At 42.3% G+C, this 27777-nt stretch overlaps 4 protein-coding genes across 5 annotated transcripts in view; all 4 read left to right on the forward strand.

The window, feature by feature from the left end:
- Positions 1–7819, forward strand: part of tmem131l (transmembrane 131 like) — a 29753-nt gene extending 21934 nt beyond the window's left edge. For both annotated transcript variants that reach the window (XM_047577890.1, XM_047577891.1), the window contains exons 22-34: positions 77–263; positions 415–600; positions 1581–1730; positions 1820–2372; positions 2667–2779; positions 2942–3105; positions 3191–3394; positions 3536–3614; positions 4496–4602; positions 4697–4829; positions 5121–5188; positions 5362–5495; positions 7468–7819. In XM_047577890.1, the coding sequence (XP_047433846.1) occupies positions 77–263; positions 415–600; positions 1581–1730; positions 1820–2372; positions 2667–2779; positions 2942–3105; positions 3191–3394; positions 3536–3614; positions 4496–4602; positions 4697–4829; positions 5121–5188; positions 5362–5495; positions 7468–7779 (2390 nt within the window). In that variant the 3' untranslated portion in view covers positions 7780–7819. The remainder of the gene's footprint in view (positions 1–76; positions 264–414; positions 601–1580; positions 1731–1819; positions 2373–2666; positions 2780–2941; positions 3106–3190; positions 3395–3535; positions 3615–4495; positions 4603–4696; positions 4830–5120; positions 5189–5361; positions 5496–7467) is intronic.
- A 410-nt stretch (positions 7820–8229) lies between these two features.
- On the forward strand, positions 8230–13846 carry LOC125003751 (toll-like receptor 2). The gene is made up of 3 exons (XM_047577892.1): positions 8230–8396; positions 9613–9849; positions 10880–13846. Exon 3 carries the CDS (start codon positions 10898–10900, stop codon positions 13343–13345), a length of 2448 nt encoding a protein of 815 aa, XP_047433848.1. The 5' UTR covers positions 8230–8396; positions 9613–9849; positions 10880–10897; the 3' UTR covers positions 13346–13846.
- A 1531-nt stretch (positions 13847–15377) lies between these two features.
- On the forward strand, positions 15378–16986 carry LOC125003752 (protein PERCC1). Its single transcript, XM_047577893.1, has 2 exons — positions 15378–15839; positions 15962–16986. The coding sequence occupies exon 2, from the start codon at positions 15987–15989 to the stop codon at positions 16854–16856; it is 870 nt and encodes a 289-aa protein (XP_047433849.1). The 5' UTR covers positions 15378–15839; positions 15962–15986; the 3' UTR covers positions 16857–16986.
- A 2698-nt stretch (positions 16987–19684) lies between these two features.
- pdia2 (protein disulfide isomerase family A, member 2) lies at positions 19685–26224 on the forward strand. Its single transcript, XM_047575633.1, has 11 exons — positions 19685–20001; positions 20556–20762; positions 21919–22052; positions 22181–22318; positions 23498–23614; positions 23692–23817; positions 24036–24230; positions 24326–24446; positions 25586–25764; positions 25860–26015; positions 26095–26224. Exons 1-11 carry the CDS (start codon positions 19743–19745, stop codon positions 26149–26151), a joined length of 1689 nt encoding a protein of 562 aa, XP_047431589.1. The 5' UTR covers positions 19685–19742; the 3' UTR covers positions 26152–26224.
- Positions 26225–27777: the final 1553 nt, after the last annotated feature.

Consider the following 27777-nt stretch of genomic DNA (forward strand, 5'->3'; position numbering starts at 1 on the left):
GTGATGTTCTAATAGTAGATTTAAATCATTTAACTAGAGGGAAGACATGAGTAATATTACTGTTTGTTGTTCGTAGGTCTGCGCATCAACAAGCCGCTGTTCGCCATCAGGAAGAGTTTTAAGGTGGAGAATGCAGGAGAGCTTCCTCTGACGGTCATGTCCATGAACATAAATGGTTATAAGTGTCAGGGGTTTGGCTTCGAGGTGCTGCAGTGTCGCTCCTTCAGCCTCGACCATAACGCCTCCTCTGAGATCACCATCGCGTAAGTGTTCCCCCAATAATAAAATAATGAGTTTAAATGTACAAGACTTTCTAATATATTGAGCACTCACTTGCAAACAGCACCCACAGGTCCTTGTTTTGTCTTTCTTTCGCTTTGTTCATTTGCATTTCCCTCTCGGACGTGTTCTCAGGTTCACTCCAGACTTCACCTCATCCTGGGTGATTCGGGATCTCACCCTGGTTACATCACGCGGGACCTCCTTCCCTTTCACCCTCAACGTGACACTGCCCCACCACATGTTGCCACTCTGTGCCCAGGTGGTTCCTGGACCCAGCTGGGAGGAAACTTTCTGGGTGATCACTCTCATCTTTACATGGTTAGTAACTTCAATTTTCTGTCGGCGAGGAGAAGTAGATTCTTTCGACTGAAATTATCAGGCACCTTATTTATTCTTTGCGTAGATTTAGTTTAGTTTAGTTTCACACATGTTAAAAATTAGGGGTGGGCGATACTGGGAATGTGGTATCAATCGGATACCAAGTAACTACAGGGCTGGTATCGCAGATACCGATACTTTTTCTTGAAATGTTATTGAATAACTTAGTTGATTATGATAAAACACAGGATGAATATTTAACAGTATAAAAATGAAATAGTTCCCCTTTTACTACACACAGTTGTGTTTGTTCATTCATTTTCCACCAAAGAAGTGGGTCTGCATCCCGTGTAATCGACCAAGTACCGACACATTTCAATAGCGGCATCTACAGAAGAGAAACTGTAACAAAAGTATCGATCTTATGCGGATACTGGCCTTGGTATCGATACTATTGATATTTAGATCGATACTTCCAGCCCTATTAAAAATACAATGAGAGTGTCCAGAATAAGAAAGAAGAAATGTGCTGGAGAGGTTAGAAGCCACTGAAGGATCATTAAAGCACCTCCCCTATCAAAAAGGCAAGATTTACATTGGCAATGAACAAACAATTACAAGACATAGACATTTACCAAACGGAGAAAAAAAAAAAAAATAGATAATACCACACTAAGGTTGATTAATTGAATACTTTTTCCATTTGGTCTTTGAAGCTTCACAGTGAAGAGACGGTGGCAGATTGTTCCACAGAGTGAATAAAAAGTTTTGAAAAACACTTGGCGAGTCATGACTTAAATGGATAACTTTATACATAAATACACAAATTCGGTATTTGTTGATGTCGTAGATAGATAAAAGTTTGTATCTTCTGAATAAAGGAGCTGCAGGGTAACATCTACTCACACGGTGAATTATTCTCAGTTCATGCTACGATGCTTCGACTCCTCGTTTCATTTTAATTCTCGTCTCTGTTGCAGCTTCTCCTTGTTCGGTGTGTGTCTGATGGCCTTCCATCAGGCTCAGTACATCCTCAGTGATTTCTCAGCACCCGGCATCAGGAGCAACCACAACTCTGTCCTGTCCCGGGACAACGGCTCAGTCAATAACATCACGCCCAACGGAGTGAAGTATGTCCAGTGTTTCCTCTGGGATTTCATTCACAATTCGTGGACATAACACGTGGACTAAAATAACGTTTTTGTGTCTGTCGTTGCAGTAAATCCAAAGGCAGTTGTAAGACGTATATGGAGACCTGTCACACATCAGATAAAGGTAAGGGGCGCGGGTCTCCAGCTCTGGCCAATGTCCCCGCCTCTCGTCCTCAGTCCTCAAAGAAAGGCTCCTCCACCACGCCGTCCCAACAGCAGAAGAAACCCAAAGTTTCGCTCTACTACATGAAGTATAAGCCCAGCTCGTCCACGGTCACAGCTGGTGCTGTGGCGATGGACGAAGAGCCTGAGGACCTGACCCCGGACCCGACCTTGACGCCGGACCCAGACGTCTGCAACAACAACCAGCCAGCTTTCATCAGTGAGATGGATAAAAAGACGCCCGTGGACTATAAAGAAGACGTCCAGAGCTCTATTGAAGACAGCGCGCCAGCGGCCGTTATGTTTCCCATGGAAATACCTGCTGATTTCACAGACGACGTCGCGCTGGTTCCAGGACCTAGACCGGACCTGTTGGTGTGCAGTCCTGTCGAGAAGAGCTGCACTGAGCGCTACGCAGAGAAGATGGAGCCAGAGAAAAGGGACAGCTCCGAACTGGAGGTTAGGACTCATGTGTTCGATTAATCGAGTTGGTCATGGAAACGTAACGTTATCAACAGTTATTGTAGCTTCGTTTTAGTGGTTTTCGTTTTTTATATATATAATATGAGGTATTTATACAAGATATAGGACATTTTACAATTACAATGGAAGCAGCTGTTTTCTGAATATTTTCCTTAGTTGTTTTGTCTAAACACAGATGACTTTAAACCCAACGTTAACTGAGTTTTTGGGCATAAATAAATACACCTGAGTCAAAAACAATCTTCATCTTCGTTTGTTTTTCCTCCCCAGCTGAGAGAAGAAACAAAAAGCCAGAAAAAGAAAGCACCGAGCGCAGAGACCGGAGCTCCAGCAGGAAACAATAAGGGACGAAGGAGCCGCAGAAAGACAGAAAATGTCGCCAGGTACAACTCGTACACCAGTGTTCATTTTTTAGTCTGTGTTAAATGTTGAAGAAGCAAACGTAGCACATCAAATCACTGCTTAGATATGACGGCGTCTCAAGCCGCCACATAAAATACTAAGTGTCGCGCGTTAAGATTGTTTCCGTCTGGTTGCTGCTGCAGTGCTCCTGAGCACAACGTGCTAGTGATGCCAGAGAAAGAAAATGATTGGAAAACCGGGGACCCCAACATGAGTGGAGCCCTGGGCAGGAACCGCTGCTTCAACGGCTCCAAGTCAGAAGTGCCAAAGCCTGCGCAGAGCGCCGACAGCCCCCTCAAACAGAACGGTGGGTGTCCTCGTCATGCAGCTGGACGCAGCGTCTCTAAGGGCTGCGGTCCTCGGTTTAAACGGAGTCTGTTTATTTCTGGTAGGTGTGTGTCCTCCTCGCGCTCGGAGAAAGTGTCCCACGGAGCGGCGCGTGGGAGTGTGCGAGTCGGGCTCGGACTCGGGCAGCTCGTCGGGTAGTGTGAGGGCCAGCAGAGGGAGCTGGGGCAGCTGGAGCAGCACCAGCAGCATGGAAGGAGACAAGGACGTCAACGCCCGGACACACGCCTGCACTACCTCATCTAGAAAAAGTACGGGGCGCTCACGGGCTGCCTGCTCCTGGAAAACTGACTTTAGAGTTTCCCCAAACTGAAGTGCAGACAGTAACTGTGGAAAACAGCTGCCACATTCTGACAAAAGTCTCGCTGTTTTTTTTTTGTTTTTTTTTCCAGGGGACTCCATGCAGTACACTGTCCACCCAGCAGAGAGAGACTGCTACCAGACCATGAATACGCACTGCAAGTCTGTCAGGTACTTCAACACACACACACACACACACAAACACCCTCTGCTAAATACAAGAACTGCTCATTTTCACAATGTTGTGTGCATGTTTGTCACCCACGCAAGAAAACAAACACAAATTCATCAGATAAAAATGTCCATCTGAGAATATTATAAAATATTTTTCCATCTGTCGTCCTCTAGAGCTGCTACAAACAATTCATTTATCAATTATCTTATATTCTATGAATGAACCGTTTCAATATTTAACATAATGATACCATTCAACATAAAAGTTAAACAAGTCATTGTATTGTCATTAATTAGAAAAGTGTTTAGTGTGATTTCACTTTAATCACTTTGTTTTATTTATTTGTTAAAAGTAGTTTACATAGTTTCTTTACTGTGAGTTGTGTATGTTTTTGACTGTAGGAGTCGTCCACAGGATGTGTGATTTTTTTTTTTTACCCCTGGAGTGGTCTCCATAGCAACTGTTTATTCATCTGGACATCCGGGGTTTGATGTGGACTGATGACATTGTTCATGCAGTGTGCTTGTTGTTGTTGTTGTTTTTATTTTATTCATTTATTTATTTTTGTTAATTTCTTAGTTTGAAATTGAAAACTTCATAAAATCTAAATATAAAAAAAGGAATTCACACACTTCAGACTTAAAAGGAGTCAAATTAGATGAATGTCGACGTGCAGATTAACGTATTTGCATAATCGGTTCCATTGAAGCAACTTTTGAGGTTAAACGATATTTAGATCATGTTCATAAGTGTTTTTATTATTAGTGTTCCTGGTGTCTGGAACTAGGCCAAAACAAGAAAAGCTAATAGAAAACACACAGTTGTATTTCCATTTACGCTACGTGTAACAAATAACTGTCGTCTTTCCTCTGTGTAGCATGAACAGCGTGTATCGTAAAGACATGTGCCAAAGCCCAGAAACGCCTGCATCCAGCTTCACTCCCAGTTTTGCTGCTGTCACTGCAGGAATGGACAGGAACATGGGTAAAAAAAAAATAAAAAATACACAAAAGATTAAAAGATTCACTCTAAAAAGGTGCGGTGGTGGTTTTAATGTTGTTGTCATGGTACCACACAGACCTGACAAGTCAGTATCTGCCTGAGGAGACGTGGTCCGCTCCATCCATCCCACTCACCAATGAGTTCAGATACAACGCCACCGAAGCTCTTTCCTACGTACCTCAACCGCCAAATCCAGGCCCGTACAACGGGTAAGTTTTAAAAAGCATTCAGTTTAAAATGTGTTTTGTAATTGTGAAGAGGTCACAAACCCTGCACCGAATAAAGCAACGAAGAGAGGAACACAAATCAGCCCGTAGTCTGTAAACATCATCTCTGACTGATGAGTAGGAAGCACGTGACACGTCTGCTGATGTAATTATCTAGTTGTAATAATATTTTGTCTGTTGCAGCGGCATTGTGTGTTTGTGTTCCGGTTGATTAGTGTGACAGTTTTATCTGTTGCTTTTGAAAGTACCTAAATGTTTCCTTGTCTCCTGCAGGTTTACTTGGAATAGTGCCAACAGCCATTGCAACAGTCCCTACTACTGTGAGGAGGCCAACTACATAGGTACAAGCTCAACCCTCAGGACGAGCAGTTAGAGTCCACACGCACATTGATTAACGTCTAATTTTCATTCAAACGTTTGAAGGAATTAAATCCTGCGAAGCTTCAACCTATTAAAGTATTAAAGGCTCTTTGTCTTCCATCCTCAGTATTCGTTTGTTGTTCTTGTTTTGAAGGTAACGGGACGTTTCCGAGTGCTTTTCCCGTTCCAGAGGCCCAGAACACACACGGCAATCAGGTCAGCTGGAGCGAAGAGCAGCCTCAGGAGTCGCCCTCGACCTGGGACACAGCAGCCTGCGTGGGCAGCAAGGTGACGCTTCATGATGCTAAACTCAAGGCGCCACGCGGTCCGACTGTGACGCTTCTGCTTTTTATAGTTTAAAATCGAGGGTCAATTCAGAGCAGATTATAAATCATTGTTTTAGTCAGTTAGTCAAACTTAAAATGTTTCCAGTGTTTGTGATGAAACAACACACGGAAACCAAATATGTTCACTACAGGCCAAACGTTTGGAAGCAACTTCAAGTTTCTGTTCAGGTCTTAAAAACAAAACAATCTGTTGTGGAACGAGTGCCTCGTCTTTGCCGCGCTGCTGTTAAAACCAGGGGAGGTTACTTTGAAGAAAGAAACGTCTAAGCAAGAAAAACTCACATACCTGATAATTATGCTAGAAATGTCTTCTGATGAGTTAGTCTGTGTGTAATAATCATGTTTACTTTTATGCAAAGTTTACCAATGACACTATGATGTTTGATGTTGCTTTCAGACTTTTGGCCGGTAGTGTACGATCAAGTTACTATTATTAAACACTTGCTCTTAAAAAAAAAAAAAATTCCAAACTTAGATGAGAAGTGGAAGCTACAGATGGATTACACAACAGTCCAGATGTGATGAAATGTCATTCAGTCTGAGGATATTCCAGTTTAAATTAATTCTGTCATCGGTTTATTGGTTTATCTTGGCCAATATGTGGCTTTGCTGTCGTACTTGATACAGGGTTTAAAATATTTCGGCACCGTGCCAGATCAACATTAAGAAAAAAAATAAACTTGTAAATGTGGGTCAGGTTCAATTAAGTTCATCAACCAATGGAATGAGAGTAACACAACTTCCTCTCTCCAAGCTAACATCACTAGCCAGTCAGAAGTAGAGTAACTGCTGCACATATTTAGCGTTCAGCACGGTCATAATGCACCAAACTTATATTTTCCTCTTCGAGTTCACCTGCAACGTGAAGTTGAAGTTGCAGTACAGATTTTTCCGGGTGTTTGTGAACGCATCAACGAAGATGGAGGAAATTCCATATACAATGCATCGCACAGTTTCATTTGTGTAATCAGGAGATGATGCAAAAGTTGAAATCATGACACACGTGAGCTAACTATAAAGTAATAACACAGAAAATTCCCACAGTTCATCAGGGCCGTTTAAAGGCAACACATGTTCTGTAAATTCTAGCTGCTCCAGACAATGGGAACGTTCTCATGCAATTATGTGATTATGTTGCGGTTCCATCGTACTGGTCGGACAACATTTAATCCATCAGTAAATAGTGAGCGCACACTAGTAGTTGGCCGATTGCTCCATTACAATACTCGTTTATCAGACACAGGCCAAATTCACCCCTCAAATTACCGTAAGGTGCATGTTTAGGCACAGATTTAGCTTCACCGACTTCTCTATTCCGACTTCAGTGCAGTTTAGAGGAAGAATGATACAAGGAAGAAAAACATCCTGTTTCAAAAGTGGGTTTAATCTTTCCGGTAGTGCAGATGTGTGGTCAGGAATTTAGCTCCTTCGTTTTTTTTTTTTTTGTGGCTTCTGCTTTTTCCGTGCGAATATCTTCATCTCATTAAAAACAGCCACTGCACGTGTCTAGTTTCCCGACTGCAGCAGGATTCGTATTTATTTCACAGTTTTTGTGTGTTTTCGCCTTCGTCCGCGCGTGAGCGGGGAAACAGAGACAGGGAGAGAGTGAATGAAAGTTAAATGATTTGCGTCACAGCTGCAAGACGCTGCAGCGCTGAAAGAGACGACTGTTTTTCCTGAGGGGGGGCAGGAAGTTCGCTGTCATTATTGGAGCGGAAAGGTCATTTTTATTGTGGCTGAGAAGGAGAGACGTGATTATAAAGCTGAAAAGAAACGACAACCAGGGAACAGATGGTAGCAGAGAGCACAGCGACGGGTACAGTTAGATAATGCAGGCAGCTTCTTTAGACGTCTCTGTGCTTTAGCCGCTGAGCTACAACGCTAATGTTTCCCCCCTTGTTCGTCCCCCACAGCCATACTTCTCGGGTACCCGCAGCCTGTCCCCCATGTCCAGCCTGTTTGGCTCCATCTGGACACCGCAGAGCCACTTCCAGCCTGAGCGATCAGCCCCGATGTCGCCCGTGTCCCCCATCACCCCCATCACTCCCATCACCCCCCCGCGCTCTCCCTACAGCCGGGAGCCGGGGGGGACCTGCGGCCCGATCCAGTACTCCAGCTTCAACCCCTTCGGCCCGCACATGAACCTGGACATATGGAACTCTTCGTCCAACCGCAGCTCCAACTCCCAACTCTCCAACGACTCGGGCTACTGTGGAGATGTTTAAAACACACACACACAAAAAAAATTTAAAAAAGAGAGAGAGAGAGAGAGAGAAAAGAAAGCGGCAAACCTTAACAATAATTGCAAACGTATAAAACATTGATATGTAAAAGAAAGGAAATAAAAATGAATGTTCTTTTATCATTAATGGGGAAAATGTGAATTTTTCTTTTATGTTCCCATTTTCAGATGTTAAATGTTGTGAAAGGTTCAGCATTTGTTGTATATTTTTCTAGATGTTTTGCAGTTTTGACCATAGAAAATTAAAAAAAAAAAAAAAAAAAAGGTTTTGTACTTGAACGACATCAGTCTTCTTTTTAATTACATGCTGCAGGTTCTCACGTGTTAATATCTTTGTTTTATGGACTTTTCAGTCTTTCTCCTCGTCCCTCTGAAGTTTGATCGTCGGAGTCCAACCACCAGTGGTTTGTCAAACCCTCAGAAAATGTGGAACCCACGTAGACCACAACCAAACACGACTTCCAACCTACACATACACACTCAGCCAATATTAAAGCAAACAACTAAAAAGGAACCAAGCCGCCCGTAATACCAGAGAAGCACGGTAACTAAAAAGGAACCAAGCACAGTATCGTGATAAGATGGGATAATTAGATAAAGGTAAAATGTTATGCTGCAGAAATGTGTGAGCTTTGTTAGTAAGCCAGACCTATATACACTCACTGGCCACTTCATTAGGTACACAAATAGCTAATCGGTCAATCGCGTGGCTTCAGTTCAATGCATTTATGTGTGAGGAGGTCAAGACAACTTACTGAGGTTCAAACCGAGGATCAGAATGAGGAAGAAAGGGGATTTAAGTTGGGTATTTCAGAAACTGCTGATCTACTGGGATTTTCACACACGACCATCTCTAGGGTTTACAGAGAATGGTCTGAAAAAGAGAAAATATTGAAGAAGATTACAGTTCACACAGGCTCAACACAACTGGACAATAGAAGATTAGAAAAATGTTGCCTAGTCTGACGAGTCTCGATTTCAGCTGTGACATTCAGATGAGATGGGATATTTTCTTGTCACACTTTGGCCCCTTAGTACAAACTGAGCATGGTTTAAATGCCACAGCCTACCTGAGTATTGTTGCTGACCATGCCCATCCCTTTATGACCACAGTGGACCATCTTCTGACGGCTACTTCCAGCAGGATAATGCACCACGTCACAAAGCTCATAACATCTCAAACTGGTTTCTTGAACATGACAATGAGTTCAGTGTACTCCAATGGCTCCACAGTCACCAGATCTCAATCCAATAGACCATCACCTTTGGGATGTGGTGGAACGGGAGATTCTCATCATAGATGTGGAGCCGACAAATCTGCACCAACTATGTGATGCTGTCATGTCCTACACCTTGTTGAAAGTATGACATGAAGAATTAAGACAGTTCTGAAGGTAAAAGGGGGTCCAACCATTTACTAGCAAGGTGTACCTAATAAAGTGGCCCGTGAGTGTATTATCTTGTTACTTGCCAGACTCTGTACACATGTATCATGTTGAATTCACAAAGTCTACACAGAGGGTGAAGATCACAATCTTCAAAAGAGGATGTGAGACAGACGCAAATATTATATAACAGAAGAAATGAGACCTCTGGAGACAAATCTCCAAAACACAACCTTGTGTTAAACAATATTGCACTTAATCGACTACACTGTTAAACTGACAGAAGAATCAGACTCGCCCTTCTCTTAAAAGTGCTGTCGGTTAATGACGTTCGTCTCTGATCCTGGCAAATACGTAGCCCCCAGAGTCACAGGTCGCAGTAGATGGCTGTTCCCATAATGTTTGCATACTGTTGTTTCTGATCCCACCAGCTCAGTGGAACAAAAACAATCCACCAACTGTCCTGGTTGTTGTGACCCACATCAAAATGTGCCACAAGGAGGATGTCGCTCTGTTTCTCTGCACTTCCTCATAAAACAGGATTAATGATGTGACACAGGGAAACTATTTCACTACAAACTAGTTGTGCCTATCAGAGAAGACGCCCTCCTGTGTAACCGCACGGGCAAGAAATTTCATCCGTCAGCCGGACGGCCACAGTCATCCAGGTATTTCTCTCATTCACTGTCACGCTTTATAGATACTGTGCTGGACTGTTATGCATTTTAATTTATTATTATTATTATTATTTATTGTAGGTTAGAGTTGTGAAGCTTCAAAAGGAAATAAATTTAATATTTATAATGCACTGAAAAGCTAATAATTAAACTAAAGTGAATACTATGGTGGGATATAATGATTTATATTGAGTTAATTGCTGTATTTAACAAATTTGAAGTGCACCATAAACATGTTAAAATTAAGATTTTTATTTTTTATTTTTCTCCCCTTGAAATTCATATATTTGTCTATTTAGACAGAATTAAATGTACATTTATATCATGCATGTAACCTTTTAAAATCTATTAATGCATGAGCTGGTTTTATTATGTTTTTTTTTATCAGTTTTGATTGTCTGCTTCGCGTACATTATTTTCTTGTGTTTTCTGTGCAACAAATCAAGTAAAATCATTTAAAGTTTAATTTTTGCAGGAATCTGGCCGCGCAACTAAAAGATACAAATGACATAGTTACTGTATATCCGTGACACACATTTTTTTTTTTTTTTAAACATTTTGACTCATTACTGCAGGAAAAAGTGTGATTGCTAAAATTGCATGTTTTTGTTTAATATCCTGGATACGTATAATACATCCTGCAAATAGGATAAAGTTACAGGTTTGGTAACTTCTGAACTTCAGCAAGTTAATGCATGCTGTTAAAAAAGGCCAGTATTTAAGTAAAACTGAGGCTTTATCGTTTTTACAGTGATGGTTTTAAGGGTTAAACCAGCATCTGCCTCTTTTGCAATTTTTTTTGTGATGATTAGTGTTGCGGCTCAACAACCACAGCCAGCAATTTTTAGCCTTATGTAACATGTGGGACAGATTTATGTTTGTTTTTTGTTTTTTTCAATACACTTTAAATATTGACACCAAATTTTATACAGTTGTTCATCCACGTACCACCATTTTGTCAAAAATGACCAATTGATTTTTCTGTGTGTATGTGTTTTTTTTGTTTTGTTTTTTTTTACAGGAACTCAAGATCAAATCAATGGCTTTTCTCGTGTTTGTCCTGCTCGTCTTGCAGAGCGTCTCAGTGTGCAGGCCACAGTGTCCCCGCTGTGAACAAACGTCCTGTAACTGCTCGAGACTAAACCTGACGGAAGTCCCTGCTTCCCCCACGGAGCTCGTCTCCGAACTTGACCTCTCTTTCAACGGACTGGAGGAAATCAAGAACGATGACTTCCTTTCCTACGCCACCCTGAGGTCATTGATCATGAGTTACTGCAATATCAGAACGATCCAGAGAAAAGCGTTTGATCCACTGATTCATTTGGAGAAATTGGACCTGTCCTTCAACCAACTGGACACATTGTCTCCCGGGTGGTTTGAGAACCTGACATCTCTTCAGTATTTAAATCTTCTGGGAAACAAATATACTACACTGGGTGAAGGTGAACTTTTTGAGCCACTAAAGAAACTGAAGACCCTACATTTGGGTGGACCTTTCTTTCACTCCCTGAATAAAAGTGATTTTTCCAGCCTGTTTCATCTTGAAGACCTGTTTTTGGATGGAAGGAATCTGAAAGTCTACGCAAATGAAAGTCTGACGACAAAACTTAGTCCAATTAGCCACGTGACACTTGGTCTAAACGATGCGTTTCACAGTGATCCCTCGCTCGCACAGGCTATACTGTCAGATTTTACACACCCGAACACAATGCTGACATTGAGGGACACATTTTTCTCCTTTGTCGCCCACACGCTCCTACTTAAAAGCGCCTGCGACAATGGTATTACAGGCATTTACTTTAAAAATGTTACCATGTCATCTATAGCTAGTATAGGGCTTCTGCACGTGGTGTCAAGCTCAGCTATAACCATGGTAGGAATTGAAGATACACAACTATTAGAGTTCAACTACCTGGAAGGCTGGGAGGAAGATCCAGATGGTGTTGCACTGTTTCTGAACTTCCTGTCGTCACATTCAGATGGACTCCCCGAAAGCCTGGGACAGCTGGAGGCAGTCATCGTCAAAAACGTTGACATCACCTGGTTCTACCGTTTCCCTTCCCTCAATTTCCTGTATGTTGTGTTCAAAGTGGTGAGAAGGGTGTCTGTGCTGAACTCCAAGTTGTTTGCCATTCCTTGTGAAACCACCACTGCCATTCTCTCGAGTCTGGAGTTTCTGGACATCAGCGACAACATTTTGAGCGATCTCGCTCTCAGTGACATGATGTGTGACGGCGCCGGTGTCCTTTTGAATCTGCACACAGTCAACGTCAGCAGAAACCTGCTGCAGTCATTCAACAGCCATCTTTTCACCAAACTCGACCAGCTTGAGAACATTGACATGAGTGGAAACATGTTTCAAGATATGCCCGAGACCTGCGACTGGCCACCGAGTCTCCTGTTCTTAAACCTTTCGTCCAATCATCTAAAGAAGGTGACGGCCTGTCTGCCTACGACCTTGCAGATCCTTGATCTGTCCGGAAATGACCTGACCGAGTTCACCATCGAGCTGCCCTTTCTCACCGAGTTACACATTTCTGGTAACAGGATAAGAGCTTTGCCAGATGGACACTTCTACCCTCGCCTTGCCCTCCTCTCCATCCAAAACAACGACTTACGCACGTTCAGCAGTAAGGATGTTCACGATTACAAGACACTGAAGAGTCTGGAGGCCGGTGCGAGCGCTTACATCTGTTCCTGCGATTTTGTGGCTTTCATGACAAGCGACCCGACGAATCATGGAGTCCTGTTCGAAGATGGCCTTACTTCCTACATCTGTGGCTCCCCCGACGCAGAGAGGGGAAAGAGCGTAGCAGACGTGAGGTTGTCTGTGTTTGAGTGCCACGCAGTTATAGCTTTTTCTTTACTCTGCACCGGCATCCTGGTTACGTGTCTGCTCATTTCAGGCCTGTGTTACAAGTTTGGCGTTTTGTGGTACATGAGGATGACCTGGGCCTGGCTGAGGGCAAAGAGAAAGCCAAAGCTGAAGAAGGGCGTGCTTGAATACGACGCCTTTGTTTCCTACAGCGAAATGGACTCCGGTTGGGTGGAGGCGCACCTGGTCCCGGCGCTTGAGCGGTCCGAACCGCCCCTCCAACTCTGCCTCCACAAGAGAGACTTTGTTCCCGGAGGGTGGATCCTAGACAACATCATGGATGCCATAGACAAGAGCCACCGGACACTCTTCATCCTCTCTCAGCATTTCATCAAGAGCGAATGGTGCAAGTACGAGCTGGACTACACCCATTTCAGGCTGTTCGACCAAAACGACGACACGATTGTGCTGATTCTGCTGGAGCCGGTGGACAAAGCAATCATCCCTAAGAGGTTCTGCAGGCTCCGGAGGATCATGAATTCCAGGACGTACCTGGAGTGGCCTGGCGACGAGGACCAGATCCCCGCGTTCTGGGAGAGTTTGCGAACCGCTATTAAGAGACCGGAGACTTTCAATGGAAAACACGCAAACGGAAATGAGACACAGCTTTGAACGCTTTTGGGTTTCTTCTTGATTCGTGAGCCACGTATTGAAGTAATATGTTTTTCCTGCAGCATTTACATTAGCCTCAGGTAGATAGCAGTAGTAGTAGTAGTAGTATGCTAAGTCATGAGAATCAAGTGTAAATATTAAGAATCAAAATGTGAAGTCGACAAAGTTTGGTTGACATCCCTATTTTTTTGTTGTTCTTTTTTAAAATTTTATGTCTGTACAAGATGATTCGAGATACGTGCTCTTTCTGCTTTTGACTAAATCTAGAAATGTTCATTTCTCACCGTGTCAAAATAGCTTGTCACCATCACCTACAATTTAAAGCTTAAATACGCTGTAGACAAACATCTAACCTGCGATGTGTGATTAATTGATTTATTTCAGATATTCTCGCATTTTAACTGATCATTAGTTTACATATAAACACACAAACCTGATTGCTCATGTCTGAAACGTGCTTTAAGTTTGATGGATCGAACAAAATAAATGCATTAGAAAGTTTCTGCGTGTGGGTGTGTTTGGTGTGTGTCCATGTGCTTGTGTGCCTAAAAGCGTGTGTAATTCATTGTCAGGCTCTTGAGAGCTGACATATTGTCGCTATTGATCTTTAGTCCTAGAATCAACACAGAAGCCTGGATACTGATGACAGTCAGGCCACGGGAGTTAGGATGTCCTGATAACACACACACACACACACACACACACAAATGTTAATGCTACGCCGACATGTGTACAGTGTTACAGATGCCTGTAAAAAATGTCAGATCTGGCGGCGCAGGATTTAATCAGTAAGACTGAAAGTTGTCAGATAAGTGTTTCATGACCTGAATCACTTCCATGTTATATGTAGAGAACACACTATTAGTTGGCTTCATTCTACATGTTCTCATCACTTTATATCCCAAAAAACATTGTGAACCTCCAAATACCATCCACGCTTATTCAAGATTAAGTTCCTCTGTGTGAGGACAGGTTGTTACAGCATATTTCCTCAGAGAATTAAAGGATTTGCCTTGAGGTTTTCTTTGCACCGATCATACAGTAGGTGAGGCTTGTTTTGAAAGGTTATATTCATTTATCTGGGTTTGTACGGCTGAAAGAGGAAGTGTTACCAAAAAGCACGGTTCCTTCTTTCTTTTTTGAGAGATTATTTTTAAACATTAGTCAATGTTATTTCTGTCTTTAGAAAAAATGGTATTATTCAACATGTTCGAAGACCTACTGTGAGTTTGTTAAGAGAATTATAACTAACAGAAAAGTGTTTTTGTGTGTGTGTGTGTGTGTGTGTGTGTGTGTGTGTCTGTGTGTGTCAGTAAAACTAGGATGACTGATTTGGACATGAAGACAAAAACCCTGACATCACATCACCTGATACAGAAACCAAGTGCATGTCATAAAATTAATTGAGTCAATTAGATGAGAAGTTATTCTTTAGGACTGGGTGGAAACATGGGTGCCTTCAACCTGTGTGGGGAGATGAGATGGTTAACGATGGCGTGTTGCTTTCAGGACCCATCAGGTGTGTGGGAGATGAGATGGTTAACGATGGCGTGTTGCTTTCAGGACCCATCAGATGTGTGGGAGATGAGATGGTTAACGATGGCGTGTTGCTTTCAGGTCCCATCAGATGTGTGGGAGATGAGATGGTTAACGATGGCGTGTTGCTTTCAGGACCCATCAGGTGTGTGGGAGATGAGATGGTTAACGATGGCGTGTTGCTTTCAGGACCCATCAGGTGTGTGGGAGATGAGATGGTTAACGATGGCGTGTTGCTTTCAGGACCCATCAGGTGTGTGGGAGATGAGATGGTTAACGATGGCGGTTGCTTTAGGTCTCTCAGGTGTGTGGAGATGGAGGTTAACGTGTGTGTTGCTTTAGGACATCAGGTGTTGTGAGGGTGGTTTGGAAAATTCTGTTGTTAATTTAGTTTGAAACATATATCTGTAGCCTATTTTCAGTGTTTATTTCTACACCTGGAAGCTGAAGATTATTGAGACAGACTGTTGCTGGCTTTAAACTTTAAAAACAAAAAACAAGTGTCACGTTTTTGAGGAGAGCGTCTGACCACCAGCGCGGTGGTCTCATGTCTGCGCAGAGTGTTCCCCTTTAGAAGTCAAAACAGCATGTGATTTGATTTCATGCTCTTTTGTCCTTTAACTAGTCTGATAACAGGGACGGAAAAAAGCAATGATGTGTTTGTGTGTGCGTGCGTGTGTGTAACCACTCTCCATCATCCCCTAGCAGAGCATCCATTAGCCTCAGACCCCCTCCCCAGTTGCCCAGTGATAAAGTAAACAAGGTGTGTTTGACCAACCCGGCGCGCAAATATTTGTACTGGAAGCTGCCTCATCCGACACGAGACACACGTCTACAGCCCTGCGCTGCGGTATATATACGGTGGCAATCCCGATGAACCGCTATCATATATGCACACGCACGCACAGAAACGTCGACCCGTCAGTGCCCGACCTCTCCACCTGGATACAGACTGAAGGTAACTGAATCCGGAAGCTCATTTTCACACCACAAGCCAATTCAATTTATTGATTCAGAACTGTTTTGTTTTTGTTTTTTTAGCTGTTTTGCAGTTTCATACTCTTTCTCCTTCTGTATTAGGTCTCAAACAGGTTTGTAAACCAAGATGGCTGCGGGCGTCATCAGAAACTTCCTCATCCAGTCCCCGGCTCCGTCCTACTTCCCCATGATTTTCCAGAACTCTCCATGCAAGGAACACGAAGACGAGACGCTGCAGGAAGAGCTAAAAGTGAGAGAAGACGAAGAAGAGGAGGAGGACGAAGAGTCTGAAGCTCAGGAGGAGGAGGAGGAGGAGGAGGAAGAGGAAGAAGAGGAAGAGGAAGAAGAGGAGGAGGAATGTTTAGAGGAGGTTTTCTTGAACCCTGCTCACTGCTCTCTGGACGTGACCAAGCAGCTGCTGAGGTTCGCAGACCTGATCAGTCGAGACGTCCAGCGGTACTTTGGCCGATCCTGCGGCGACCAAGAAGCGTGCGACATCTACAGCGACTCCGTCTCCATCACGACCAGCGGGCGTTTGCGTTACTACGACGACCTGCTGAGGATAGCGAGAGCGGGAAGCCCAGAGGAGCAAGAGAACATCTTGGCAACTGGCGCCGATGGTCCAGGGGCCCTCGTCGCCAAGGGCAACAGCGGCCTGGGCCCCCTGGCCGAACTATTCGACCTCAGGGGCCCGAGTCACGGCCCGGGGCAGCCGATGATCAAGCGACACCTCCCGCTCAGTTTCTGGACCGAGCCGGTGCCCTGCTGCTCCCTGGTCACTTTTGTCAACGCGCCCGACGTCTCGCACGCAAACGGCGGCGCGCCTTCGCAGGAGGCGACGGACGCTCACGCAAACCTGCACTACAACCCGCTCCCGCACCTAAGCGCGCACGCGCTGGACGGCACCCAGCCAGACTTCAGCGACCTGCTGGCCAACTGGGACCCCAACCCTGAGCTCGCTCACGCGCTGACGGACAACACACACATGCAGCATTAGGCCGACGCCTCGGTGGGCGTGAAGAGCTTTGACACAAGCAAAGGAAAACCTGCCGCACCTACCAGTGTGTTGTTTTCACTAAAGCAGAGACAAACGTTGTGTCACCAGCTTGCGACTGCCGTTCAGTTTGTGAAGCTCAGGATCTGATCTCTCAGAGACACACTGCTGGTCCAGTTGTCATCAGTCTGCAGATGCGCACACTGCTTAAATTTAGCGAGTCTCTTCTTGTCCACGTTGTCTTTGAAGTTGAGAATAAATGTCCATTCTTTGACAACGTAGCATGTTGGTGTAACAGTGCATTTAATGTGCAATGAAGTTATGTTATGTGCTTATTTAGTTATTGGTCTTTTTTGCTGTTTTATTCTTGTTCTTTCTTCTGCTTGTCAGACTTCTACTAGTAGTTTAAAAAAGAACTTGAAATGTTTTTTTCACCCTGGACGTCCCAGCACCAAGCCAGGCCATTAACAGTTACTAACGAACTTTTGTGTGTGTGTGTGTGTGTGAAAGATTCAATTAAGAGGACAACAACATACATTTACCTTTTTTTTTTTGTACTTTTATTAAATTGGTGTTGGAGTTTATAAAGTTTCTACCAGGTTCATTCATTTAACGCTGTTTTTTTTTCTGTTTTTTCCCTCACTGATTTAGTGATACATATATAAATCAGTTAATTAAAATTTTATTCACTTGTCTCTAGACACGCTGCTGAACCCGGAGGATGAAACCGCCGGAGCAAGTACTAATGCACCACTACACTGACTGAGGCCATAAATACAGAAAGAGAGAAGGTGATGGATTCAAGCATGGGTCAATATATAACTGTGAGACTTTTGAGGTTATCATAGTCTATCACATTTGGTCTGTTTTCCGGCCTGAAATCAACATGGCCGCCTATAACCAATCACCACATGGCATTTTTATGGAAAGATTATGTATACAACTGAGTGAACACACAGTTTAAATGTAAAAGAAGGAGGAGAAAGAACAAACCTCAGAGCAGGTCATGTCATTTGGATTTAACGCACTTCCTGGAGAGGTGTATTATTTGTTATTTTTTTTCCATATAAAATTTGATAAATTGCCAAAAAAAGGAATATCTGTCATGATTATCTCAACTTAACAAAAAGAACACAATCATAACACATTTTGAACGAGTTAATTTTATTAATGTTTAGCTGAGCTCAGGAGAAAGTAATTGTTATTAAATGTGGACGTTATACAGGTGACATTCTAGTGAGATCTGTTCATTTTGTTATTAATAATTGATGGTTTCCACAATAAATAACTATGGATTTTGTAAAGACATGATCATAATGAACATTTTATTTTATTTATTTATTTTTTTTTTTTCACTTTTGGCCCACGCGCATCAGGATGAAGCAGCATTTATACAGTAAACTAACATGACTACATGATATTTAGAAGTGATGTTTGATTCCCTAGGAATAAATCGGTCAAAGTAATTATAGGAAAGCTGAGCTTGTAAAGTTGCTGCTTTGAGAATAAACATGAGCAATGAGGCAGAAAACTGTGTCAATAATGAAAGCTGTTTATCTTAGTAAGAATTTAAGATGCATCTTAAACAGGGAGGAAAGTTACTCAGAGCAGGTTGGTGAAACCAGGACGACACTTACAACTAATTTAATCAAATAAGCTGAAGTTTATGGGTGATGTACGGGTGGACGCTCGGGGACGCTGTGATATGACACTTGTTTGTGGTTACAGGTGTGACAGAGCACTTAGGGCCACACCCATGGGTGTGACATGAGTGGGTCGAGGTGAAACAGTAAAGGATAACACTGACCAGCGGTTTAATGGTTAGGCTTAGGGTTGGAGACACACTGTAGGTAACGACTCAAGCTGTGGGCTGTTCAAACCTCTGGGTCAATACTTCATCTCATTTTTAAAGAAAATCATCTGTTTCAAGAATTTCTTACAGTTTAGCTTCATTTCTTATTATTTCACTGCAAAGTGATTCAAATTCTATCATTTGTTTTCTGAAAATATATTTTCATTTTATATTTACCAGAGAAAATGTCTTTTGTCGAGGAAAAAATTATTGTTAAATTGATTCCTTTTGACCTAAGTTTTTGAGATTGAGGCTAAACATGAACAACAACTTAAACCACCAGATTCAGATTCAGGAAACTTTATTTGTCTTCGAGGGACAATTTAAGTACCAATAACACATCCCATCTGGTCATGATTTCAGTTGATCTCAATTTTGCTACCGTGGCAGCTTTTTGTGCTTGACAAAAATAAAATTAAAATAAACTTAAATAGGATCTTGTCTCTGAACAAAACACAAGTTGTATATCTTTGATACAAGGATTTTTTTGCTTTTTTTCCAGTGCAGTAGTGTAACAGCACTCAGCTTCAGCTGCTTAGGTTTTATATTACAAGTTCAAAACAAAGCACGTACATTGCAACAGTTAAAAGTTGTTGTAGTTGAGTAAACCTGGAACAAGAAGAGAGCAGGGAATTCACCTGCTGCTATCGCTGACACAGTTTTTAGGGAAATGAGGGAGCGGGGAAAAGAGTGAAACGCCACAGTAATACACAAATGCTACCATCTGGTGGGCGTTGGGGTCCGTTTGCGATGCCAAAACGAGACAAAAAGAACAAAAAAAGAACAAAAAGAACAAAAAAAGTGTACGTGTGATGAAGCCACCGGGGTCCATCTGCCACTTTCTGAGTCGACAAGGCACTGCTTGATTGGCTCAGACCGAAGAGAGTCTCCTGCGGGCGTGTCGCCTGATTGGATGACGGAGAAGGCCAGTAGCATTTTGACACACACTCCCCATCTTAGTTAAATAAACTAACTTCCAGTGACACATGTATTGAGGGTTGCCCACACCTGAGCGGAGGTACCAGAGCAGCTCAGACATGAGGACGCACAAGCTTTTATCTATAACTCTGCTGGGCCTGCTGCTGTGGGCCTCCTGCACCCAGGCCAGCGACCCCGACGACAAAGACACCGAATCACAGGAGGAGACGTCTAAGGAGGAAAAGACAGAGGAAACCAAAGAGCCTCCGAAGAAAGAGAAAACGACAGAGATAGAGGAGGAGAAAGATGTCATGATTCTCCACATCTACAACTTTGAGAGAGCTCTCAGCGAGAATCAGTATTTACTGGTCGAATTCTGTAAGTTATGAATTAACATTTACATTTTTAATGCAATGACATGAAATAGAGTGTGACTGACTTTTTTAGTGTCAAATAAAATTTTAAATGTAAAATAAGAATCAAGCTGGAGAGGATTGTGAAATCCATCAGGTCTGTATCTGACATAACAGGCGACTGGGTTTGATTTTTTTTTATTACAGTATAAAACAGAGCATGCCTTGTCTAGGTTTTCTTCCAGAGTTTTTTATTCTAGCTTTGGAGGAGCTGGGGCTTTATCACACCACACACGTGGTCCATCCCGTCCAGATGTCATCATGGTTCAACTCTCCCACAGAAGAGCTCAGCGCTGCGAGCTGAGGGGTCACAGCAGGAGAAAGAGCAAAGAGTTATAAACGCACGGCCCAACTGCCACTCGCCTTATCAGCAGCTTATTTCCATGTGTATCTGGACGGGAGCTGCTGATAGCGACAGAACAGGAGCCTGCTTTGGTTAAAGCCCCTTCAGTTTTCATCACCTGCTCAGTCGCAGGCTGCTGTTTCAAAGACATAAACTGTCTTCGTGCCTGTGTGTAGATGCTCCCTGGTGCGGCCACTGCAGACAGCTGGCGCCGCTGTACGCCGAGGCAGCCGGGAAGCTGAAGGAGGAGAAAGCAGTGGGGCGTCTGGCCAAAGTGGACGCCACCGAGGAGAAGGAGCTGGCGGAGGAGTTTGAAGTCGGAGGCTACCCCACTCTGAAACTGTTCATCAAAGGAGACCGCAAGAATCCCATCGAGTACACCGGTAACCATGATTACTACTAAAGCAACCTGCACCATGAACTCAAAGCTTAACCTTAACCTCAAAGCTGCACTGATCTGCATTATGGAGACTTGTGTTCTCCCTGTGATGCAACTTTTGTGAACACATTTATGCCCCAACATCACGAGTAAAACCTGGAGCATTTGATAACCAGCTTTGTATGTTCTTCATGGTGGTCAAGGTCCAATTGTTGCCATTATTTTTATTAATTCATTGGGTAAATTAACAGCAGATTATCCAAACATTTGTCACATTATACACCTAGATGTTCACCTCAGATACCACCAGTAGATTAGGTTTCTGCATTTAGATTAGATTAGATCAGATTAGATTAGATTAGATTAGATAGATACTATAATAATAATCAGCAACACTACCATCAGCTTTACTACTTGAAGTATCAATGAAAATAATAATTTAGGTGAAAAGCAGAGGCGCTGGGGCTGACATTCGCAATTCAAGCATTGCACATAACCCACTATTTACTTATTGGCCAGTGGTTACTGTTTCTGATACATTGTGTTTTGCAGGAATGCCTCAAACAATTGAGAAAAAAAAGTTATATATATATGACAATATCAAGTCAGAGCAAGCCCCCTAACACTCCACTGACACGTGTAATCTAGCAGCAATGCTAACGCAGACTACAGAAGGTTAGCTATGGATAAATTAACTTATTATGTGTAAAAAAATAAAAAATAAATAAAAATTGACACAAAGGCCCGCAAAGAGTTAAAAGCACAGATGTTAATGTAAGCACAACAAAAGGTTTGCATGATGTTTGCCTGCTGCACAAGTTGCAGAGCCTCATTAATGTTTGTAACATTTGTAGCATTAGCATGTATGAAAATCTTTCACCAATCGCACTGAAATACTAAACATCTATCCACTTTGTTACCGTGAATTATTGAAGATGGATAGCTAGCGTTGTTGTTAAAATTTAGAAATTGTAGTGATTAGCTTAGCTTTGCATAGAGCCTGGAAGCAGACGCCTACAGGCTACAGCATCTTTATCGTTATTTGTGCGTGTCTTTGTCTCACAAAGGCAATTTGTCTGAATCTTTATATTGTTTGCATATGTCTCCAACCTGTGTAGTTAGCAGTTTGTTAAAACGTGTGAATGATGTGTGTTTTCCAGGTAAAAGGTCAGTGGATGGAATAATCCAGTGGATGCAGCGTCGTGCCGGCCCTGGAGCTCCAGTCCTCGACTCTGTAGACTCTGCAGCTCAGTTCATCGACGCCCATAACATCACTGTTGTTGGATTCTTCAAAGTACGTTTGTTTGTTTGTTTGTTTGTTTTCTGTTTAACCACATACGGCTTTACTATTAAACCAAGCGCGCATCTGTACATTTTTACTATTTATTGTTTTCCTACTATTTCTTCTTGTTCCTCCTCCAGAGTGTTGAAAGTGAAGCAGCCAAGGTGTTGAAGGAAGCTTACTTCGACATGACTGACACGGAGTTGGCTGTTACAGAGACTCCTGAAGTTTTTCAGAAATATGAGGTGAAAGCCGACACGGTGGTGCTTTTCAAAAAGGTAAGAGGATTTACTGAGAGGCAGAGAGTCCTCGGTTTTATAGAAAAAGAGCTCAAGGCAGCAAGAGACCTAGATGGTGTTAACTTTGCTGCCACCTGGCGTTTAAACACAGCACATACACGCTCCTGGTTAAGATTCAAATCTGTCCATAGAGCAGTAAAAAAATATATTTGAAAGGGGTTTCTAATGTAAGAGATTTATAGTTTAGTTTAGAATGAACACAAGGCCTGCGTCAATCACGACTGGACATATAGAGCATGATAATTGAACAAATGTGCATGAAAATAAGAGCAGGGGTTTTCAACGTTTTTCAGGCCAAGGACTCATAAACTGATGAGAAATTAAGTTAAGTAGGGACCCCCTACCTACTATATTGTTCTATATTAACTCAGCCTAGTGCTATTTATAAATATACATTATTATTATTCTCATTTTGCATTTAATAATATGCTATTCAAATTATACACAGGTTCAAATATTCAGAAACATAAACATACCTGACATCTTCTCTTCTGCTAATATTGTAGTGTGCTTTTTGATTTCACCTGACAGAGCCAGTGTTTAATATGCAACCTCGTGATTGGCTCCGCAGTGATGGGGGCGGGGCCTACTGTGTACAGTAGCTTAGATTGACAGGTCTAGTGTGGTGCTCTGTGTGAAACGGTGCACTGTTGAGACAGCTCCTGTATCACTGAATGAGTGAAGTGCTGACTGAAAAATGACGTGTTCAGCCTTCATTTATCCCTTTACTCATATATGTTGTTATCATGTTTATGTGTATAAAAAAAATGTAACTTGTGAGGGAAAATTTTTAAAAATGTATCAAAAACGTCTAATCAACCAAAGACCCCTTGTTGAAAACCTATGAAATATAGTATTAATTATTTTGATCATGGATCACCACGGTTCAATTAATACATTTCAGTTAATACCTTAGTTAATAAAATATGATAAATTAGAAGAATATTCCCATTAGAAAAGCCCGGGAGGTCACTAGCATTAGGCATCACAAACTGCTTGTGTTACTGTAACTGCATGAATAAATGTATTGATTTTACAGAGATCTAAAAACTCAAATAGTAGCGGTTTAGTTTCTTCAACTAATGAGCTGATCGACTAAAGCCCTCAGTGTAGGCCTTCAGTTAAACTGACGTCAGAGTGCGTTTGTGTGTTTGCCAGTTCGATGACGGCCGAGCGGAATTTGTGTTGTCAGAAGACGGGAAGCTGGACAAAACTAATCTGACAAACTTCATCAAGAAAAACAGCCTGGAGCTGATCATCCCGTTCAGTCAGGAGGTAACACACGCATGCACGCAAAAACGCGTAACAACAAAGTATGAAATGGTGCTGAGGTTGCGTGTGTGAATTTTCAGTCGGCAGACAAGATCTTCACCTCTGACGTCCGCCTGCACAGCCTGCTGTTCATCAACTCCACTGTGAAGAGTCAGACGAGCCTGGTGGACGAGGCCAGGGTTGTTGCCAAAGACTTCAAGGGCAAGGTAACAGCATGTGCATGTGTGTGTGGTTAGTCAGTTGTGTGTTTTGTGTTATTGGGCCGTAAATATGTTTGCACACATTGCAGGGATTTGACATCCATTCGGGGACTAAATTAAAATCCCCATGATCAAAACCGTTTGATGTGAAGGTGAAGTCAGTGTCACGTCTACTGAAAGTGATGAAAACCCCACGTCTGTGTGTGTTTGTGTGTGTTATATAGATGTTGTTTATTGTGATTGACGTGACAGCAGCCCTGACACACGTGCTGAAATACTTCGGTGTGTCCGAGGACGACGCCCCGACTGCGCGCATCATCAATATGGATTCAGGGAAGAAGTTCAACATTGTCTCCAAGGACTTAACGGTAGATTCACTGCGACAGCTGTGCCAGGAGGTCGTGGATGGCACTGCCAAGGTAACGCATGCAGTCGCATACACACGCACATTTATAAATTCAGTCACGCCGCACTATTAATCCCTGTAACCCGGCCTGTTGTTGCTGTGCTGCAGCCCTACTATCGGTCTGAGGACGTCCCTGAGGACTGGGACAAAAACCCAGTTAAAATCCTGGTGGGAAAGAACTTTGAGTCCGTTGCTTTGGACCAGAAGAAAAACGTTTTTGTGGAGTTTTGTGAGTCACTTTGCTTATTTTTGTTGTTTTTAATGTCCACGTGAAAAAGAGATTCCCTATATTCAGTCAGTAACAGCTGCAAAATTGGAAAACTAAACCAAACGACTTCGATCAAGAAGAGACACGTGTGATAATACTAAATTGACATTTTTAAAGCTGTGAATTAGAGACTCTGTGGTATTGATGACTTTGAACCACATGTTCCACTCTGTGCAGCCGTATCAGTGAGCGTGCCTGGTCCTATTATAGGGACCTCCAGGGTGGGACAGATTAAAAACCTGCATGAGACTTTGTGCAATCACTGAAACATTCATTATTATTATTATCACATTCAGTCATAATGTCTGGTCATATTTTCAGACCTTCTTTGACTTAGTTCCTCCCGCACTCGCAATTACACTCAAGTGGTGGGAATGAGGTGCGCTTCGAGTCTTCTTATGAATTTTAAAGAATAAATGTACTTGGTTACAGCGTGGGTGTTCTTTTTATAGTTTTTAATCATTTTTTATTAGATTTTTTCCCCCTACAAAACTAAACAAAGAAAATCTAGACGGTATTAAAAAGGTGCTCATAACAACCAAAACAACCAAAAAAAATGTATATATATATAAAAAAAAACTGATCCAACCAATGAGAGAAGGAAAAAATGCTGGTCTTTACAACTCTAGGACATAAACCTGATTAACAAAGTTACAACCTAACGACAACATTAATGCAAAAGCAGAGCAATGTGATGCAACTCCAAAAAAAAAAAAATCATATTGAGTCCAGGTATTTCATTAAGGGACCCCAAGATTCTTCCCATTTATGTTGACACTTGTCACAGTTATTAAACCGTAGTTTCTCCATGTGAATAACTGGAACAAGCTCATGCGGTCAGTTTCAAGGTGGGGTAGGTGCTTCCCAGCCTTTGAGGATAAGCCCAGTGTCTGATGTGGCCACACTCGCACATGTTCGTATTTAAACCTCAGCTCCCAACCAGTGCCTTCAAATTGAAGGAGCCATTCAGATGAGTGGTGAAACATCTTCACAAAAGTCTTTTCTTTAAAGTTTTTGGATATACCATGACCTGAGTGACAGCGAACCTAAACAGTCTAAACAGTCCACTAACAGGACGCATGTACTGTCTGTCTGCGTAGACGCTCCGTGGTGCGGACACTGCAAGGAGCTGGCTCCCGTCTGGGACCAGCTGGGGGAGAAATATGCCGACCACGACGACATCATCATAGCCAAGATGGACGCCACAGCCAACGAAGCGGAGTCCGTTGAGGTCGATGGATTTCCAACCATCAAATATTTTCCAGCCGGTGGCAAAGAGGTACAAACAACGCACGCACAGACTCACACAAAGACACACACACACACACAAGGACACACACGGATCAGCTTCTCATTTCTTTCTTTTTGTCTCAGCCCATCACCTACACTGGTAAGAGAGATCTGGAGACGTTTATAAAGTTCCTGGACAACGGAGGAGTGTTGCCCAAGGAGAGTGAAGAGGAGGATGATGATGATGATGATGATGATGATGAAGATGGAGACGGAGACGACGCCAATGATGATAGCAAGGTCTGTGTTTACGCTGCTTCTCGTTTTCTTTTTACCTTAGGTGTGGCTTCACTCACAAATAGTTTTCTTTCTGTTTCAGGAGGCTGATGAGTCTGCAGAGGTACCGAGCAACGAGACATCCAAGGATGAGCTGTAATGTCCCTCACCGGCCAATCAGGATCAATTTAGCTTCACTCATTTTTTTCTTAATAAAAGTACCACACGTTTAAGGTGTTATCTCATGGCTTTCACAGATAGGATTTAAACTCTCATTTGGTTTATCGTAATATATGATTTGATGTTGAATTTTTCTTTTACTTAGTTGCAAGACAAAAACAAACCTGCCCCACGTCAACATCTGGTACAACTTATTCATTCAGACTCTCAGACTAAATCCTGTTTACCTCAGACTTATATGACTGGAGGATGGAAAAGAAAGAGGTGAAGAAAGACAGAAACAAGGTCTTGTGTCTCATTGCCACATGATATCGGGCTAATGGAGGTGAAATGACGTATGTTCAAGGAGCATAGCGGCAAAAGAAACACACAAACACTTTAGTTTAGACGACATTAAAATGTGTTGCTTTTTTCACGTTGTTTTACTACAGTGATTTTTAACCACAGATTTGAACGTTATACTTGATCTGTTCAATACTTAGTTTAATTAATTATTTAAATTAGGAACAGAACATATAATGAACATTATAAATTTTAGCCGAGGCTAATTTCACCTGTTGTCGCTATGGCAGGTTGTTGTTCATAAAAAAATGACACACACGACAAAAAAACACATCGAAGAAAATGTAGAAAATACCCTGGTACGAACTAAATATGGATTTTAGTGAGATAAACAAATACAAGGGAAATAAAAAAGTGACTCCAATGAATCAATTCAGGAGAAATATTCAAGACCCAGATTGTACATAACCTGCTATTGCGCGTAGCATCATTCCACATTAGTAGAAAATATGTATAACCTGAACGTAGCTAAACTCATTGCATTAAACCATATTTCATCTCAAGTAGCCATTGGTTTGTAGTAGTGATGTTCAATACCACCGATTTCCTTTCCGATCTGAGACTGAGTAAATTTCAGACTGGTATTTAAAGGTAAAATAATAACACCATTAAAATAATTTATTGTTTAACTGTTAAGAACAACTATAAAACAAAAACTTGCGTCTTAATTCTGACACTGTTCTCTCCTCTTCTGTTGACCTCGTCACCTCATATTCTGTGTTGGGGTTTAACCTGAGGTGTTAAACGTAATTGTTACTTTCCATCGTGTTCCTACATCACCTCGAATGACTCAAGTATCAAAAGTATCAATATTTTGATTTGAGAACGGATCTTAGAGCATAAAGGCCTGGTATCGTAAGTATCGATATTTCAGTATCGATACACATGTCGCTGGTTTGTGATTAAATTAATATAAAAAAAAATTGCCAAACAATAATCAAGACAAATGATAAACTTATTGTACAGACACAAAAAATGCTGCCTAATCCACACATTCACTGATCAGCCACAACATTAAAACCACCCACCTGATCCTGGCATTTCTGTGGTTGTCACTTTCACATTTACCTCAACGTTGCTGCAGACCAAACACATCTCCATGACAACAGCGAGGTGGTGTTCCCCGTCTCCTGGTGAATATGTTCCCCACCACCCAAAGCCGATTGCACACACAAGGCCGGCCCATAGAATGTAAAAGAAAACAGGAGTCGTTGGACCAGTAAACAGTTCTGATGTGTAGCAACTCATAATGTAATAACAGAGT

The sequence above is a fragment of the Mugil cephalus genome, chromosome 2, assembly GCF_022458985.1.
Source record: "Mugil cephalus isolate CIBA_MC_2020 chromosome 2, CIBA_Mcephalus_1.1, whole genome shotgun sequence".
Lineage (NCBI taxonomy): Eukaryota > Metazoa > Chordata > Actinopteri > Mugiliformes > Mugilidae > Mugil > Mugil cephalus.